The sequence below is a fragment of the Bombina bombina genome, chromosome 3 (genome assembly GCF_027579735.1).
Source record: "Bombina bombina isolate aBomBom1 chromosome 3, aBomBom1.pri, whole genome shotgun sequence".
Lineage (NCBI taxonomy): Eukaryota > Metazoa > Chordata > Amphibia > Anura > Bombinatoridae > Bombina > Bombina bombina.
Genome location: NC_069501.1, coordinates 1,061,787,418 through 1,061,803,299, shown reverse-complemented (window position 1 = coordinate 1,061,803,299; position 15,882 = coordinate 1,061,787,418). Strand labels below are relative to the sequence as shown.

At 40.3% G+C, this 15,882-nt stretch overlaps 1 protein-coding gene across 1 annotated transcript in view; it reads right to left on the bottom strand.

Annotated features, from left to right (window-relative positions):
• Nucleotides 1–15,882, bottom strand: part of ITGB7 (integrin subunit beta 7) — a 234,525-nt gene that overhangs the window by 34,281 nt on the left and 184,362 nt on the right. The window contains 1 exon segment of the mRNA XM_053708319.1: nucleotides 6,361–6,566. Coding sequence (XP_053564294.1) covers nucleotides 6,361–6,566 — 206 coding nt within the window.

Here is a 15,882-nt window from a genome sequence, read left to right as displayed (position 1 = left end):
ATTAATATAAGATCTTGTCTTACTTAAAATTGTATAACATTTATTATCACAAACAAGCGCATGGATCCATGACAAAATATTAAAAACACTAAAAACACTTAAGAACAATGAGAATATCTATCAATAATTTGTAATAAATATCAACAAATGGATATCAACAAATGATGAGTAGCAGTGCTGAAAAAAATGAGGAAAAAAATCATATATAATAGTTCATTGAGTGCAATAGTTCATCAGGTGAAATAAATACGGTCCTCCAAATAGTGGTATATCTAAAAATAGTGTAAAAATTGGCCAAAAAATAGTGAAAAATGGATAAAAAGTGGAAAAAATGTATATATAAAAATGAGTGATCGTGAAAAAATACAAAAATATGGTGGTGTGAGTCAATCGAGTGTAAAAAGAGTGCCTATATATGAATTAAAGAATCCAAATGAGCAACAATAAATTCCTGGGTTCAGATAATAATCTGAAGAATCCTTGTAAATTTATAGAAGATCCTCAGATCTTAGCACAGTATTGTTTAGAACAAATTTAAAATAATTAAAATAGAGCTCACCATGTAATGTCAACGCGTTTTGGCCCGGTATTGGGCCTTTTTCAAGACTATAGTATGGTCTGGTGAATATGCTCCTTATATATCTATGAGTGGCCAATCGCAATATTTGCGTTTTGGCGCCAAAATGTCCGTTTTTTTCAAACCGGATATTGTATACCGGATGTTATGGTATCTCGTCTGACAGTATTTATTGTACTTCCAATCTGCCATTTGTATACTACCATTATGCCATATTCTAAAATTGGTGTGTATAGATCTGTGTATAAAATAGTGTATCAGATTATTTTTTTTTGGAGGTCATAATGAGAATATCTCTCAAATGCTCCTTTAGGCCCCCCGGAAGTGTTGTTACTTCTGTGTTTACGCCATACCGGAAACGGATATGATGTGTACTTCTGTTTTTTTGGTATACAATCTCAGATAACGAATACCATATGTTTATCGTTTGTAAAAAGTGGCACTTTGGTTTACAAGAATGATGTCTGTGAGAATAACTTATTTTGTTATACATAAAATTTATGTGGAAATAACATTATAAAACGTTGATATGAAACTAACAGAACCATTGCTTATGTACATATTAAGCCGGTCATATTTGGCTCAATGTGGATACATACATAAGTGAGAAGGGAGACGTGCTCAAATGAAATGGATATTATAAATATAGGTTTATAGGTGCACACTTAAACTTAATTAATTTCACAGGCTCACATGTACAGAAGATGGAATAACCTTAATAATTATATTGTGACGTATGTGTACATAAGATCCGATCAAATCAGATTAATAAGTGTATATTGGAATAGTCCTAATATTATGGTCTATGTTTATGTAGGATCTTATCGTTTCAGATTTAGTAAGTGGGATAAGTCTTCCTTATTATTTAATCCCTTTGGGTAGAGACAATCTAAATCGAATATCCATCTGGATTCGGTTATGAGTAATTTTTGCTCATAATTTCCACCCCTCCAGTTGGGTTTAACTAGTTGTATTCCAAAATATCTGAGATCCTTCTGGTTGCCCTTATGATGTATAGTGAGATGCCTATACAATGCAGTGTCGGTGTTGCCATGTTCAACCTGAAGTAGGTGTTCTCGGATTCTATCCTTCAGGCATCTCGATGTCTGGCCAACATATTGTAGTCCACAACTGCATTGTACTACACAGATAACACCTTTACTACTACATCTTATTAGGTCTTTGATTTTGTATTTGGTGTTTGAGTTGCGAGATGTAAAATTCTTGATTTTCAGACCCCTTTTACACGCTTTACAGCTGGGGCATGTGAAGAAGCCTTTTATGTCTTTCCCAAATATATCTTTCACCCTTGTTGTCTTAATACGGGGAATACTTGGGGATAGTATGCTCTTCAGATTTTCTGTTTTGCGATGAATCTTGTTTTTGTGGTTAATGTCTCTCCTATGATGTCATCATTTCTCAGTAATGAACAGTGTTTTTCGATTATTTTCTCTATGATACGTCTGTTCTCACTGTATTCAGTGATAAATGGAACGTTCACAGTGTTTTCATCATAGATGTTGTTAATTGTCTTGTCTTTATATTTGAGTAGATCTTTTCAATCCCTTCCTCTGACTTCTTCGATGTCCTTATTCAGTTTGTCTTCTTTGTAGCCTCTATCCAGAAAACGTTCCTTCAGGACCAATGCCTGTTTCTCCCATCGATCAGAATCAGAACAGTTCTTCTTGAGTCTGAGTAACTGCCCTTTAGGAATATTTTGTTTCCATTTGGAGTAATGGCAACTGTCACTGTGGATGTAGTTGTTGCAGTCCACTGGTTTGAAAAATGTTGAGGTCTCTAATCTCCCATTTTTAACTTCTATTTTCAAATCCAAGAATGTTATTTCTGTACTGCTGATTTCATAAGTGAACCGCAGATTGTGTATATTGTTATTCATCACTTTGATGGTATATTCTAGGTCCTCTCTGGAGCCCTTCCAAATCATGAGGATATCGTCTATATATCTGTGATATGAGACCAGGTCCGTGCCCGCTGGGCATGACTCCCAAAAAACGAGTTCCCATTTGCCCATGTATAGGTTTGCATAGCTGGGCGCGAACCTGGTCCCCATGGCTGTGCCACACAGTTGTTTGTAGAATTTCCCATCATGATAGAAATAATTATGGGTTAGGATGTAACTAATGCCGTCCAAGATGAACTTTTTCTGTGGTTCTGGTACAGTGGGATCCTTGTTAAGGAAATATTCCACAGCTGCCAAACCTCCCTCGTGTGGTATACTTGTGTAGAGGGAGGTTACATCACATGTAACCAACATGTATTCCTCGACCCACTCCATTCTTTCCAAAATGTTGAGGACCTGAGTAAAGTTTCTTATATATGACGGTAAATTGGTCACATATTTCTGGAGGTTTTTATCCAGATATTCAGATAAATTGCTTGAGAGGGATCTGATTCCGGAGATGATCGGTCTCCCCGGAGGGTTATGGAGCAATTTGTGGATCTTGGGGAGGTAATAAAAGACTGGGGTGATAGGATGTTCCACCCCTATATACCGGAATTCTTTACCATTTAATATATCTTTATTACTTGCTTCGCCCAAGATCCGATCCAGTTCTCTTTTGTAACCCACTACAGGGTTGTTTCTCAAGACTTCATAGGTGTCTTTATCTGATAGGATTCTGTTGCATTCTGAGTTATAGTCTTCCTTATTCAGGATTACAATACCACCACCCTTGTCAGCTGGTTTAATGACAAGGTCTTTGTTCTTCTCTAGGGTTTGGATGGTTTGCATTTGTGATTTGGAGAGATTATGTTTATGCTTATTTAGCTTACTCTTGTTGATGTTTCATAAGTCACTGCATACAATGGTTTCAAACGATTCAATAGCGTTACCCTTGCTGGTAATAGGGTAAAAGGTTGATCTAGGTTTTAGATCTGAATGCTGGTATATGTCTGAATTAGAATGTGTACTGGTCTCTGACCTTGAAGCCCGTTGATTATACTCAAGCGGTGTTTTCATAAAATGTCTTTTTAATGTTAGCTTTCTGACAAATTCTTTAACGTTAACAAACGTGTCGAATTTGTTAAGACCTTTTGATGGAGCAAATGATAAACCATAACTTAAAATGGAATTTTCCTTATTTGAAAGTGCTGTTGAGCTTAAATTGTATATCCCTTTAGTTGGAACTTTCTCATCCAACATATTAGTGGATTTGATTTTATCTTTGTTTATTCTCCTTCCCCCTCTCTTTCCTCTATGGTTTTTCTTTTTTCGATGGGGTTCTGGAGATCTTCTGTGTTCGAGTTCTTTCTTTTTAGGGATGTTCTATCTAACTCCTTGGTAGTCATGTGGTATGCCCCTAAAAAAGTATGTTCTGAGGTGGAAGCTTGTATATTCTCATTATTAGCTTGAGTCATAATCCTATTGCTAGGGAATTGTCTTAAATCAGACTGGGGTATAGCCCTATTTTTAATTCCATCATTGGGTCCATCCCTATTATTATTATTATTATTATCAGTTATTTGTAGAGCGCCAACAGATTCCGCAGCGCTATTGTTTTGGGATGGTTTTCTGTGCCCTTGGTGGTGTCTGTTATTGTGACTCCCACCCCCATATTGGTTCTGATAATCTGAATTAAAGTGATAGTGTGATTTGTGGTGACTCCTAGGAGTGTACAAGTCTCCATCATATCTTTCACTGAAATGTCTACGATTATTTTGTTGGTTGTTGGGATTTCCATATGTGAATCGTTAATCTGTGTTCCATGCCGGGGAGGGAGAGTATTCTCTTTGGTTAAATGCTCTATGGGAGCTATAGTTATGTCTAGGTGGATCTTGCTCCCTATTATTATAGTAAAATATGAACATTCCAGTTGGTGTTGCTGGCAGTTTGGCTAATGTTATATACTGAGTTCTTCACAGGTTTTTTTTCCCTGACACACGACTCTTAAAGCAGATTGAGCAAAAGAGGCTTAATTAGGGTCATTATATAAATCACTCATAGCATTACCAAAAAGAGTCACAAGTATTAAAGGGACAGTCAACACCAGAATTGTTGTTGTTTAAAAAGAAAGATATTCCCTTTATTACCCATTCCCCAGTTTTGCATATCCAACACAGTTATAATAATACACGTTTTACCTCTGTAATTATCTTGTATCTAAGACTCTGCTGACTGCCTCCTTATTTCAGTTCTTTTGACAGACATGCAGTTTAGCCAATCAGTGCTCACTCCTAGGTCACTTTACGTGCATGGGCTCAATGTTATCTATATGAAACATGTGAACTAATGCCCTCTAGTGGTCAAAATGTATCCAGATTAGAGGCAGTCTTCAAGGTCTAAGAAATTAGCATATGAACCTCCTAGGTTTAGCTTTCAACTAAGAATACCAAGAGAACAAAGCAAAATTGGTGATAAAAGTAAACTGGGAAATTGTTTCAAATTGCATGCCCTATTTAAATCATGAAAGTTTTTTTTGGACTTGACTTTCCCTTTAAGTAGTTCACTGTCTTATGATCCCAAATTGAGGCTCTCCATATGCAATGCTTTGACAAAGTCTGTAGCATAGGTATTAGACTAAAAACAGAATCTGTCAGGTTGTGGTAAAGGAGCAAAACTGCTTTGTGTCACCTCCAAACTTCTCTAGCAATAGTAGGCTTGGCTCAGAAAAAGCTTTAACCCAAATTGCTGCAAGCCTGAATAAGTTGACTGGCTAGGCTCTGCAGAGGCAGATGATACTGTAAGAATTGCAGTGGCAGAAGTTCCAGCGGTAGCTTTTGCCTGTGCATGTAACCCCTCTACTCTTTGTAGAAATGTAATTAAAATTTAACTGTGAGCAGAAAAAACGTTAATGCATTAAGTTCCTGAGACAAAGTACCAATAATGCTTGTTATCTCTGCTGAATTCATAATACCTTGGTTATTATGTAATGGCAATAAAAATGACCTTACAAGCCAGAGGTAGAAGTTATATAAGCATTTGTCTACCAGGTGACAGCACCAGAGGAGAATGCAGGAGAATTGTTAATTGTCAGGATACAAACCTAGGTCAAGAGCCAGGAGATCAGTTTGAAACCGGGTTGTGAGTTACCAGAGGAACAATATAAAGAACAGTTCCATGGGTCAGCAGCCAAGTTATCACTCCAGAACTCAACAAGGGGGCAGGCAAAAGGCAAAGTTTTTAAAAGAATATGCCAAGGTTATTATAGGATAAAATGGTCAGGAGCATGATCTTTGCAAATAACCAAGAGCCAAGTAACAATTTCAGAGGCCTTTTAAAACTTCCTGCTCCACTTTTGATGCACTTTCTGCTGCAAGGTAATTTCCAACATTGGGGTCACAAATAGCGCTATCTTTCTAACAGGTTTCACAGTCTGTGCTATGTTTAGCACTACCGCAGCACCTTTAGTGCACCCCAACCATGAAGCAACGTTAATCCCAACAGCTACTCCAGGCACGGCACAGAATGGACTACATCTCACTTCAGGGTGCCAGTAGCGATACTGCCTACATTTTTCTTTGCTTGAACATTAAAGATTGTAAATAGAATATCTTTCTATTTATTTTACTAATATTGCCATATTCAAAGAATCAAACTGATATAATTAATGAACTATATATTAACAATAACGTAGTTGAGATGAAATTGCTTTTAACAAAATCTGTATCTATATTGTAGACATAATTTGAGGGAGTTTGCTTTTCTAAGGGATTGGAATGGCTTAGAAAATAATCTAAAAATCTCCCTAACATACAATAGCATCTCACATGGGTTGGAATGGGGGATTAGTATTTCTTTATGGGGGGATTTTCTATGTAATTACCTCCACACAGCTGTCCTTCGTGTCTTTCACAGCTGGTATCATCGCACTGACATTGGGCTCCATGCATATTTGGGTAACATTCACAGCGTCCGCACACACACTTTCCATGACCACTGCACGGCAATGAACCATTCCCCAAACAACGCATTGTGTCCTGCTCATCTCTCTGGCACTCACAAAGCTTTCCTCGATAGCCCTCAGAACAGCTACAAAAGAGAATAGTAAAGAGAGAGCCTACGGTACACATGACAGGGTAATGATGATAAAAAAAACTTAAAATACAGAAAATATTTGAAAGCAATGAAGCATTGCACATGGGTAGCTCATACCTTTAAAGGGATAGTAAAGTCAAAATTAAACTTTACAGTTTACTTCCATTATCTATATGTGCACACTCTTTTTAAATACACTTTCTAAAGACACCTGCTCCTATTGAGCGTGTGCAAGATTCACATTATATATGTATATGCATTTTGTGATTGGTTGATGGCTGTCACATGATGCATTAGGAAGGAAAATTTATCAAAATTTTGCATTTGTCAGAAAAAAAATAAAATTTATGCATACCTGATAAATTATTTTCTTTCCTGGCATGGAGAGTCCACAAATCCATTCAATTACTAGTGGGAATTCAACTCCCGGCCACCAGGAGGAGGCAAAGAACACCCCAGCAAAGCTGTTAAGTATCACTCCCACTTCCCATAAACCCCCAGACAAAATCCGTCTTAAAATTAAATTAAGGGCGGGTCGTGGACTCTCCATGCCAGGAAAGAAAATAATTTATCAGGTAAGCATAAATTGTGTTTTCTTTCCAATGGCATGGAGAGTCCACAAATCCATTCAATTACTAGTGGGAACCAATAACCAAGCTAGAGGACACAGAATGGAGGGGAGAGAGAAACAAGACAGGCAGCACCGCTTGAAGAACTTTCCTCCCAAAAGAAGCCTCAGCTGAGGCAAAAACATTCAGTTTGGAAAATTTGGAAAACCTATGCAACGAGGACCAAGTGACCCCCTTGCCGATCTGTTCCACAGAGGCCTCATTTTTAAAGGCCTAGGAAGACGAAACAGCCCTAGTGGAATGAGCCATGACTCTCTCAGGAGGCTGTTCTCATAAGCCAACCGAATAACACTTGTCAGCCAAAAGGAAAGAGTAGTAGAAGTGGCCTTCTGGCCTTCCATTTACCAGAGAATACAACAAAAAGGGTAGTAGATTGACGAAAATCTCTAGATGCCTGCAGATAGAACTTCAGGGCACACACAACATTCAGGTTGTGCAACAAACGTTCCTTCTGAGAAGAAGAATTAAGACAGAACAAAGGAACGACAATTTCCTGATTAATATTGCGGTCCGATACCACCTTAGGAAGAAATCCCAATTTTGTATGGAGGACTGCCTTATCCGCATAAAAAATGAGGTAAGGGGGATCATAAAATTGATTATATCATAACAATGGCACCTGTGTCAGAGCACACTCTGCTCCTTGGTGTACCTGGAGTTGAACCTGAAACCTCCAGTATCTGGCTGTTTGCCTTACACATTGAGCCACTGGAGTGCTCTTCACTGCAGAGCTGAAAGTTCTGAGACTCTACAAGCAGAAGAAATAGATAAAAGTTTAATATCAACTAAGTGCATAGTGTAATGCTCGTGGGATATTTCCCTATCAGACCAAACTTGGCCAGTAGTCTTCTTTTCCCTGTGTCAAGTGGAAGGATAAGGAAATATCCCAGAACAAAGTGAGTTTAAGAAATGAGGTAAGCAGTACTCACAGCAAACAGGGTAGTCTTTCACAGCAATAAGGTTAAGGCAGAGAAATGTCAGAGGCAGGCAGAATTCGGCAACAGAAAGGCAATCCAGCAGTTTAGCAGTTCAGAGGTAAACCAGTAGAATGGTTAGGAACAGGCAGAGGTCAGCAACAAAGGGTAATCCAGCAGTTTAGCAGTTCAGGGGTAAACCAGTAGAATGGTCAGGACCAGGCAGAGGTCAGCATCAAAAGGTAATCCAGAAGTTTGGCAGTTCAGGGGTAAACCAGTAAAATGGTCAGACAGGCAGAGTTCAGTAAAAAAAAAGGCAATCCAGAAGTTCAAGGTTAAACAATAGAGTGGTCAGACAGGCAGAGTTCAGTAACAATAAGGACATCCAGCAATAAGTAACACCCAGGAGCACACACAGTTAGTCCTATACTTGGGCAGTGTATGTAAGTTATTCAGGTACTTACAAAGGCGCTGATTTGCGCCAAGGAGGACTTCAAAGGATCCAACAGGCTTGAGAGGGGAATAGATGTGCAGTGATGATGTCATCGCCGCATGCTCACAGTAACCCCCACGTCCCTAGCAACAGCCTGAGTGGCACAACGGGGAGCGGCGTGACATAGCCCCCCACTCAACCAGAGTCTACTTCGTAGGGTGAGCAGCATGGAACTTGGAGACCAAAGATGGAACATGCACATAACAGCAGGGAACCAGGAACATTCTGCCACAGAGTATCCCTTCCAGTGTTTGAGGTATTGCAGCTGCCTGTGCCTGATTCTGGAATCCAGGATTTTGGCAACCTCATACTCTGGTTAGCCATGAATCAGGAGTGGAGGAGGAGGATGTCTCAGTCGAGTATACCTATTTGTGATGTAGGGTTTGAGCAAGGAGATATGAAAGACTGGGTGAATGTGCAAGGTCTTAGGCAAAGCCACTCTGTAGGCAACAGGAGAAAGTCTCTTGAGGACTTTATGTCAGGGTTTTTCCCTGCTTGTTTGCCATGTGCTGCTGGCAGCCATTTTACTCACCTTTCTTGCTGACTCTGGTGCATAGTGTGTGATGCTGTTCATTTCCTGCACGCCCTTTTATGGCCAGATTGGTGTACATCATCCGTGTGAGACAGGTTGCAGTCTCAGAATTGTGATGTCATCACTTATTATTTAAAGGGCCTCTGTTCAGTATGCTTTGCCCTTGCGTTGTATCAGAACTGTTTGTGAGTTCCAGTTCCTGTGTATTACCTGGCTGTCTGACGTCCCTCCTGGTTCCTGATCCCTGGCTTGTTCCTGACTCTGCTGTTCTCCTTGTTCCTGATTCTGGCTCGTCTGACTACTCGCTTTGGCTCCTGACTTGGCTCGTCTGACTATTTGCTTTAGCTCCTGACTCGGCTTGTCTGACTACCAGCCCTGGTTTTGACTCCTGGCTTGTTATTTGACTTTTAGAATTTTAATTATTTTTTGTTATTAATAAAGGTGTGATTATTTTGCACTTCTCGTCTGATTCCTGGCACCCTGACACTTTATAAGGACCAATATACCAAGGTCCTAATTTGTGACAAAGTTGACGTAAACAGATATGTTGGGTAGAGACCCAGACACGATCACCTGCAACAAAGGCACGATTATTAGCTTGATGATGATCAGCAAACCTCTTGGAGATGGAGATCTGGAGATGGTTGAATGTAATGGAGAGCAAATTCATTGCCAATGGATAGTGAGGTCAGTGAAGCAACGTTCTGCAGCAGGGACTCCTGTGGATTGAGCAGAAAGAGGAAACACACAAGGTCAATAACCAGCTGCGGCCTGGAAATGAAAACTTCATAGAGAAGAATGCCAATGAGTGTTCTTTGCCAGTTCAGCTAGGGGTAACAACCCAGACCAATTAGTATGCTGTGAATTGACATAAGCTCTGAGATAAGCCTAAATATCCTGATTGCTTCTCTCCGTCTGCCCGTTAGTCTGGGGATGATAACCAGAGGACAAAGAAACAGTGGTTCCAAGCAATTTGCAAAAGCTTCTCCAAAAGGAAGAAATACATTGAGGTCCTCTGTCAGAGACGATATTTACGGATATACCATGAAGCCGTACCACGTGTAACAGAAAAAGAGTGGACAATTCTTGAGCTATAGGTAACTTAGGTAAAGGTACAAAATGAGCAAGTTTGGAGAATCAACCCAGATGATTGTATGATGGTCAGAAAGAGGGAGGTCTACAACAAAATCCATGGCTATGTGTGTCCATGGTTGTTTAGGTATGGACAATGATTGAAGTAGGCCATGAGGTAGGGAACAGGAAGTCTTATTAACAGCACAGGTCTGACCAGTCTTGACATAATCTTGAGAGTCTGACTTTATGGTAGGCCACCACACATGTTGGGAAAGGAGTTTAAAGGTTCTTGTCAAACCAGGATGACCTGACAGTTTGCTGTCATGAGCCCAGGATAGCACAGGAGAGCAAAGGTTTGGAGTAACATAAAGGATCTCAAGTGCCGCATGGGCTTCCTAAGGTTTTCTTGATTGGGCACGTTGCAGTCTTTCAAGAAGAGAGGTGTTGAGCTGAGCAATCACACAGGAAGGAGGTATGATGATTTCGATAGGAGCTTCAGAAAAGTCATTAGGAAACTGACGGGAAAGCGTATTAGCTTTTTTATTCTTTGTCCCAGGAAGGTAATAGACTATAAAGTTAAAATGGGAAAAGAATAGGGCCCACCTGGCCTGTCGAGGATTGAGTCGATGAGCAGTCTCTAGATAAGTCAGATTCTTTTGGTCAGTGAGAATCTGAATAGTGTTGGAAGTACCCTCTAGCTTCAGTCAGGGCCATCTTAATGGCTAAGAGTTCATGATTACCCACATCGTAACTCCTTTTTGCAGGAGTAAACCGTTTGAATAAAAAGACTACAGGGTGTGATTGGAAGTAAAAGGGTCCCTTTGGGTTAAGACTGCACCAGCTCCTATCTCGGAGGCATCAATCTCTAGAGTGAACTGAAGATCATGATCAGGATGGCGGAGCACAGGAGCAGAACAAAATACTTTTTTCAGAGAAAGCATGCACAGCTACAGGAGGCCAATTCTTGCAGTCTCTGTTTTGTTTAGTCAGCTCAGTTAGTGGAGCAACGATTTGTGAGAAGTTCTTTATAAATTTGCGATAATAATTGGAAAACTCCAAGAATCTCTGTAGTTCCTTTAATGAGGTGGGTTGAGGCCATTCCAGAACTGCGGTTAGCTTTGTAGGATCCATGGCAAAACCCTCCTTTGAGATAACATAGCCAAGGAACTGGATCTGAACTTGATCAAACTCACATTTCTCCAGCTTGGCTACCAGAGAATTGTTTCGGAGGCGAAGAAGTACCTGTTTTACATGCTCTTGATGCTCCTCAAGGGTGGAGGAGAATATGAGGATATCATCTAAATAGACGATGACAGTGCGATTAGGTCATGGAAGACATCATTGACGAAAGCTTGGAAGACAGCAGGGGCATTGCAGAACCCAAAAGGCATTACGAGGTATTCGTAATGCCCTGATCTCGTGTTGAAGGGCAGTATTCCACTCATGTCCCAGGAAGATACGAATGAGATTGTTCGCCCCACGTAGATCCAACTTTTAAAGTAGCAAGAAATTTGGAGTGAATCATATAATTCAGTGATCAAAGGAATAGGATAACAATTCTTGATTGTAATGTTGTTTAGGGCTCTGTAGTCGATACAGGGTCTGAGACCACCATCCTTTTTTACTGACAAAAAAGAAGCCAGCCCCAGCAGGAGAGAAAGAATTGCGAATAAAGCCTTTATCTAGGTTCTCTTGGATATTCCTCCATGGCCTTGGTTTCAGCTTAAGAGAGCGGATAAGTCCTCCCTTTAGGAAGTGGGGCTCCAGGAAAGAGGTCAATTTTGCAGTCGTAAGGATGGTGAGGTGGCAGTACATCAGCTGCTTTCTTTTCAAAGAAATCCATAAATTCTGTATATTTTTAGAGAAGATTAAAAGGGGTCAGAAGGCTGGCTATAGGGATGCGATGCAGCTGAGTAACCTTAGCCAGGCAGGAGTGAAAACAGGATTTACCCCAGGAGGCCAACTGTCCCTCAGTCCAGTCGGATTGAGGATTGTGTTTACGTAGCCAAGGAAGACCAAGGATAACTGGTTGTGCAGGAGAATGAATGACATCGAACTGCAACTGTTCGGTATGTAGGACTCCCACTTGATCCAATGGGGGGGTGTCATCCAGAGTGGTTATTTTAAGACATTATTTTTTTTCTGAAGAAGAGGCAACCCTGCGTGAATCATGAAACAGTGATCTAGTAAATTTCCAGCTGCCCCTGAATCAATAAAGGTTTGAGCGTGGACAGAATTCTGAAGAAAAGAAAGGGTAACAGGTATCAGGATCTGAGAAGAGTGAGGGGAATTAGTAGTGGCCAGGCTTAGAGGTATCCCACTTTTATCCTCTAAGCGTTGGCTTTTCCTGACATTATATCACAATTCTTGAGTTGGTGTGAATTAGAACCACAATAGAAACAGTCTAAATCTCCTTCTTCTCTGTCAGGAATTCTGTTCCACCTTTACAGAAAGCTGTAATCTCTCTATACCACCTTTACAAACTCAGGCCAACCCCTTACCCTATTTAAAGTTACTCTTGAGGCCAGCCAGGTGCTTAGTGATTAAGAAATTAACCTAACTGAGCTCCCTGCACATGTTTTGTGCTCCAGCTATTTCAAACCTTAGAAAGTTTATTCCTAAATCGTTAACCTGAATTTCTACAAGGAAACTGGATTGCTTTCTGCCTAGGCAGAACTTGCTACTTCTGCTCCGCTACTGCTGAAGTTTATCAAGTGATTTATTGACACTACAACAGCGTGACCTGCTTGTCACAATTTGCAAGATTGATACTGTTACAATTCCCGGTAAGCTGTTTACCTCTAATTCAACTGCCACTCTGCATTGCAAGTTTCAGCAAACACGGAGCTGCTCACTGCAAGACATTCCTAAGCAGTGACATCACAACTATTCCAGACGGCTCAGCTTACAAGCAGACCTCATATCAGCTGTTCTACCGTTCTGTCTCAGCCTGTCTCACTGATTCACATGCTCTGCTGCTACAGAACATTTCCCTGCTAGTCTCTATATGCAGGTAGTGTGGGCTCGGAGGTTTCCTAAACATTTTGGCTGTACTTAGAATTATATTACCAGCATAAAATCTTCATTGCTATTTTTCCAGTGTGGAAAATTTATACTTTATTAATTTGCAAGTATAAACATAGTGAGAGATTCTACACCTATTCACATATTAATCCAAGTTTGTGAATTCGATATAAACTCACTTTGTGCCCTAAAATTAACATTTATCCATATGTTAATTTACAGCTAAGTGATACAAAACCTATCATCCACAGTTGTGATCCATACAAAGGATTGAATTGATACAGTGAATTAATTCATTACAGAATCACTAAGGCCTAGATTTAGAGTTCGGCGGTAGCCGTCAAAACCAGCGTTAGAGGCTCCTAACGCTGGTTTTGGCCGCCCGCTGGTATTTGGAGTCAGTGATTAAAGGGTCTAACGCTCACTTTTCAGCCGCGACTTTTCCATACCGCAGATCCCCCTACGCCATTTGCGTAGCCTATCTTTTCAATGGGATCTTCCTAACGCCGGTATTTAGAGTCGTTTCTGCAGTGAGCGTTAGAGCTCTAACGACAAGATTCCAGCCGCCTGAAAATAGCAGGAGTTAAGAGCTTTCTGGCTAACGCCGGTTTATAAAGCTCTTAACTACTGTACCCTAAATTACACTAACACCCATAAACTACCTATGTACCCCTAAACCGAGCTCCCCCCACATCGCCGCCACTCGATTAAAATTTTTAACCCCTAATCTGCCGACCGCCACCTACGTTATACTTATGTACCCCTAATCTGCTGCCCCTAACACCGCCGACCCCTGTATTATATCTATTAACCCCTAACTTGCCCCCCACAACGTCGCCGCAAGCTACTTAAAATAATTAACCCCTAATCTTCCGACCGCAAATCGCCGCCACCTACGTTATCCCTATGTACCCCTAATCTGCTACCCCTAACATCGCCGACCCCTATGTTATATTTATTAACCCCTAATCTGCCCCCCTCAACGTCGCCGACACCTACCTACACTTATTAACCCCTAATCTGCCGAGCGGACCTGAGCGCTACTATAATAAAGTTATTAACCCCTAATCCGCCTCACTAACCCTATCATAAATAGTATTAACCCCTAATCTGCCCTCCCTAACATCGCCGACACCTACCTTCAATTATTAACCCCTAATCTGCCGACCGGAGCTCACCGCTATTCTAATAAATGTATTAACCCCTAAAGCTAAGTCTAACCCTAACACTAACACCCCCCTAAGTTAAATATAATTTTTATCTAACGAAATAAATTAACTCTTATTAAATAAATAATTCCTATTTAAAGCTAAATACTTACCTGTAAAATACATCCTAATATAGCTACAATATAAATTATAATTATATTATAGCTATTTTAGGATTAATATTTATTTTACAGGCAACTTTGTAATTATTTTAACCAGGTACAATAGCTATTAAATAGTTAAGAACTATTTAATAGTTACCTAGTTAAAATAATAACAAATTTACCTGTAAAATAAATCCTAACCTAAGATATAATTAAACCTAACACTACCCTATCAATAAAATAATTAAATAAACTACCTACAATTACCTACAATTAACCTAACACTACACTATCAATAAATTAATTAAACACAATTGCTACAAATAAATACAATTAAATAAACTAGCTAAAGTACAAAAAATAAAAAAGAACTAAGTTACAGAAAATAATAAAATATTTACAAACATAAGAAAAATATTACAACAATTTTAAACTAATTACACCTACTCTAAGCCCCCTAATAAAATAACAAAGCCCCCCAAAATAAAAAATTCCCTACCCTATTCTAAAATACAAATATTACAAGCTCTTTTACCTTACCAGCCCTGAACAGGGCCCTTTGCGGGGCATGCCCCAAGAATTTCAGCTCTTTTGCCTGTAAAAAAAAACATACAATACCCCCCCCCCAACATTACAACCCACCACCCACATACCCCTAATCTAACCCAAACCCCCCTTAAATAAACCTAACACTAATCCCCTGAAGATCTTCCTACCTTGTCTTCACCATACCAGGTTCACCGATCCGTCCTGGCTCCAAGATCTTCATCCAACCCAAGCAGGGGTTGGCGATCCATAATCCGGTGCTCCAAAGTCTTCCTCCTATCCGGCAAGAAGAGGACATCCGGACCGGCAAACATCTTCTCCGAGCGGCATCTTCTATCTTCTTCCATCCGATGACGACCGGCTCCATCTTGAAGACCTCCAGCGCGGATCCATCCTCTTCTTCCGACGACTAGACGACGAATGACGGTTCCTTTAAGGGACGTCATCCAAGATGGCGTCCCTCGAATTCCGATTGGCTGATAGGATTCTATCAGCCAATCGGAATTAAGGTAGGAATTTTCTGATTGGCTGATGGAATCAGCCAATCAGAATATAGTTCAATCCGATTGGCTGATCCAATCAGCCAATCAGATTGAGCTCGCATTCTATTGGCTGATCGGAACAGCCAATAGAATGCGAGCTCAATCTGATTGGCTGATTGGATCAGCCAATCGGATTGAACTATATTCTGATTGGCTGATTCCATCAGCCAATCAGAAAATTCCTACCTTAATTCCGATTGGCTGATAGAATCCTATCAGCCAATCGGAATTCGAGGGACGCCAT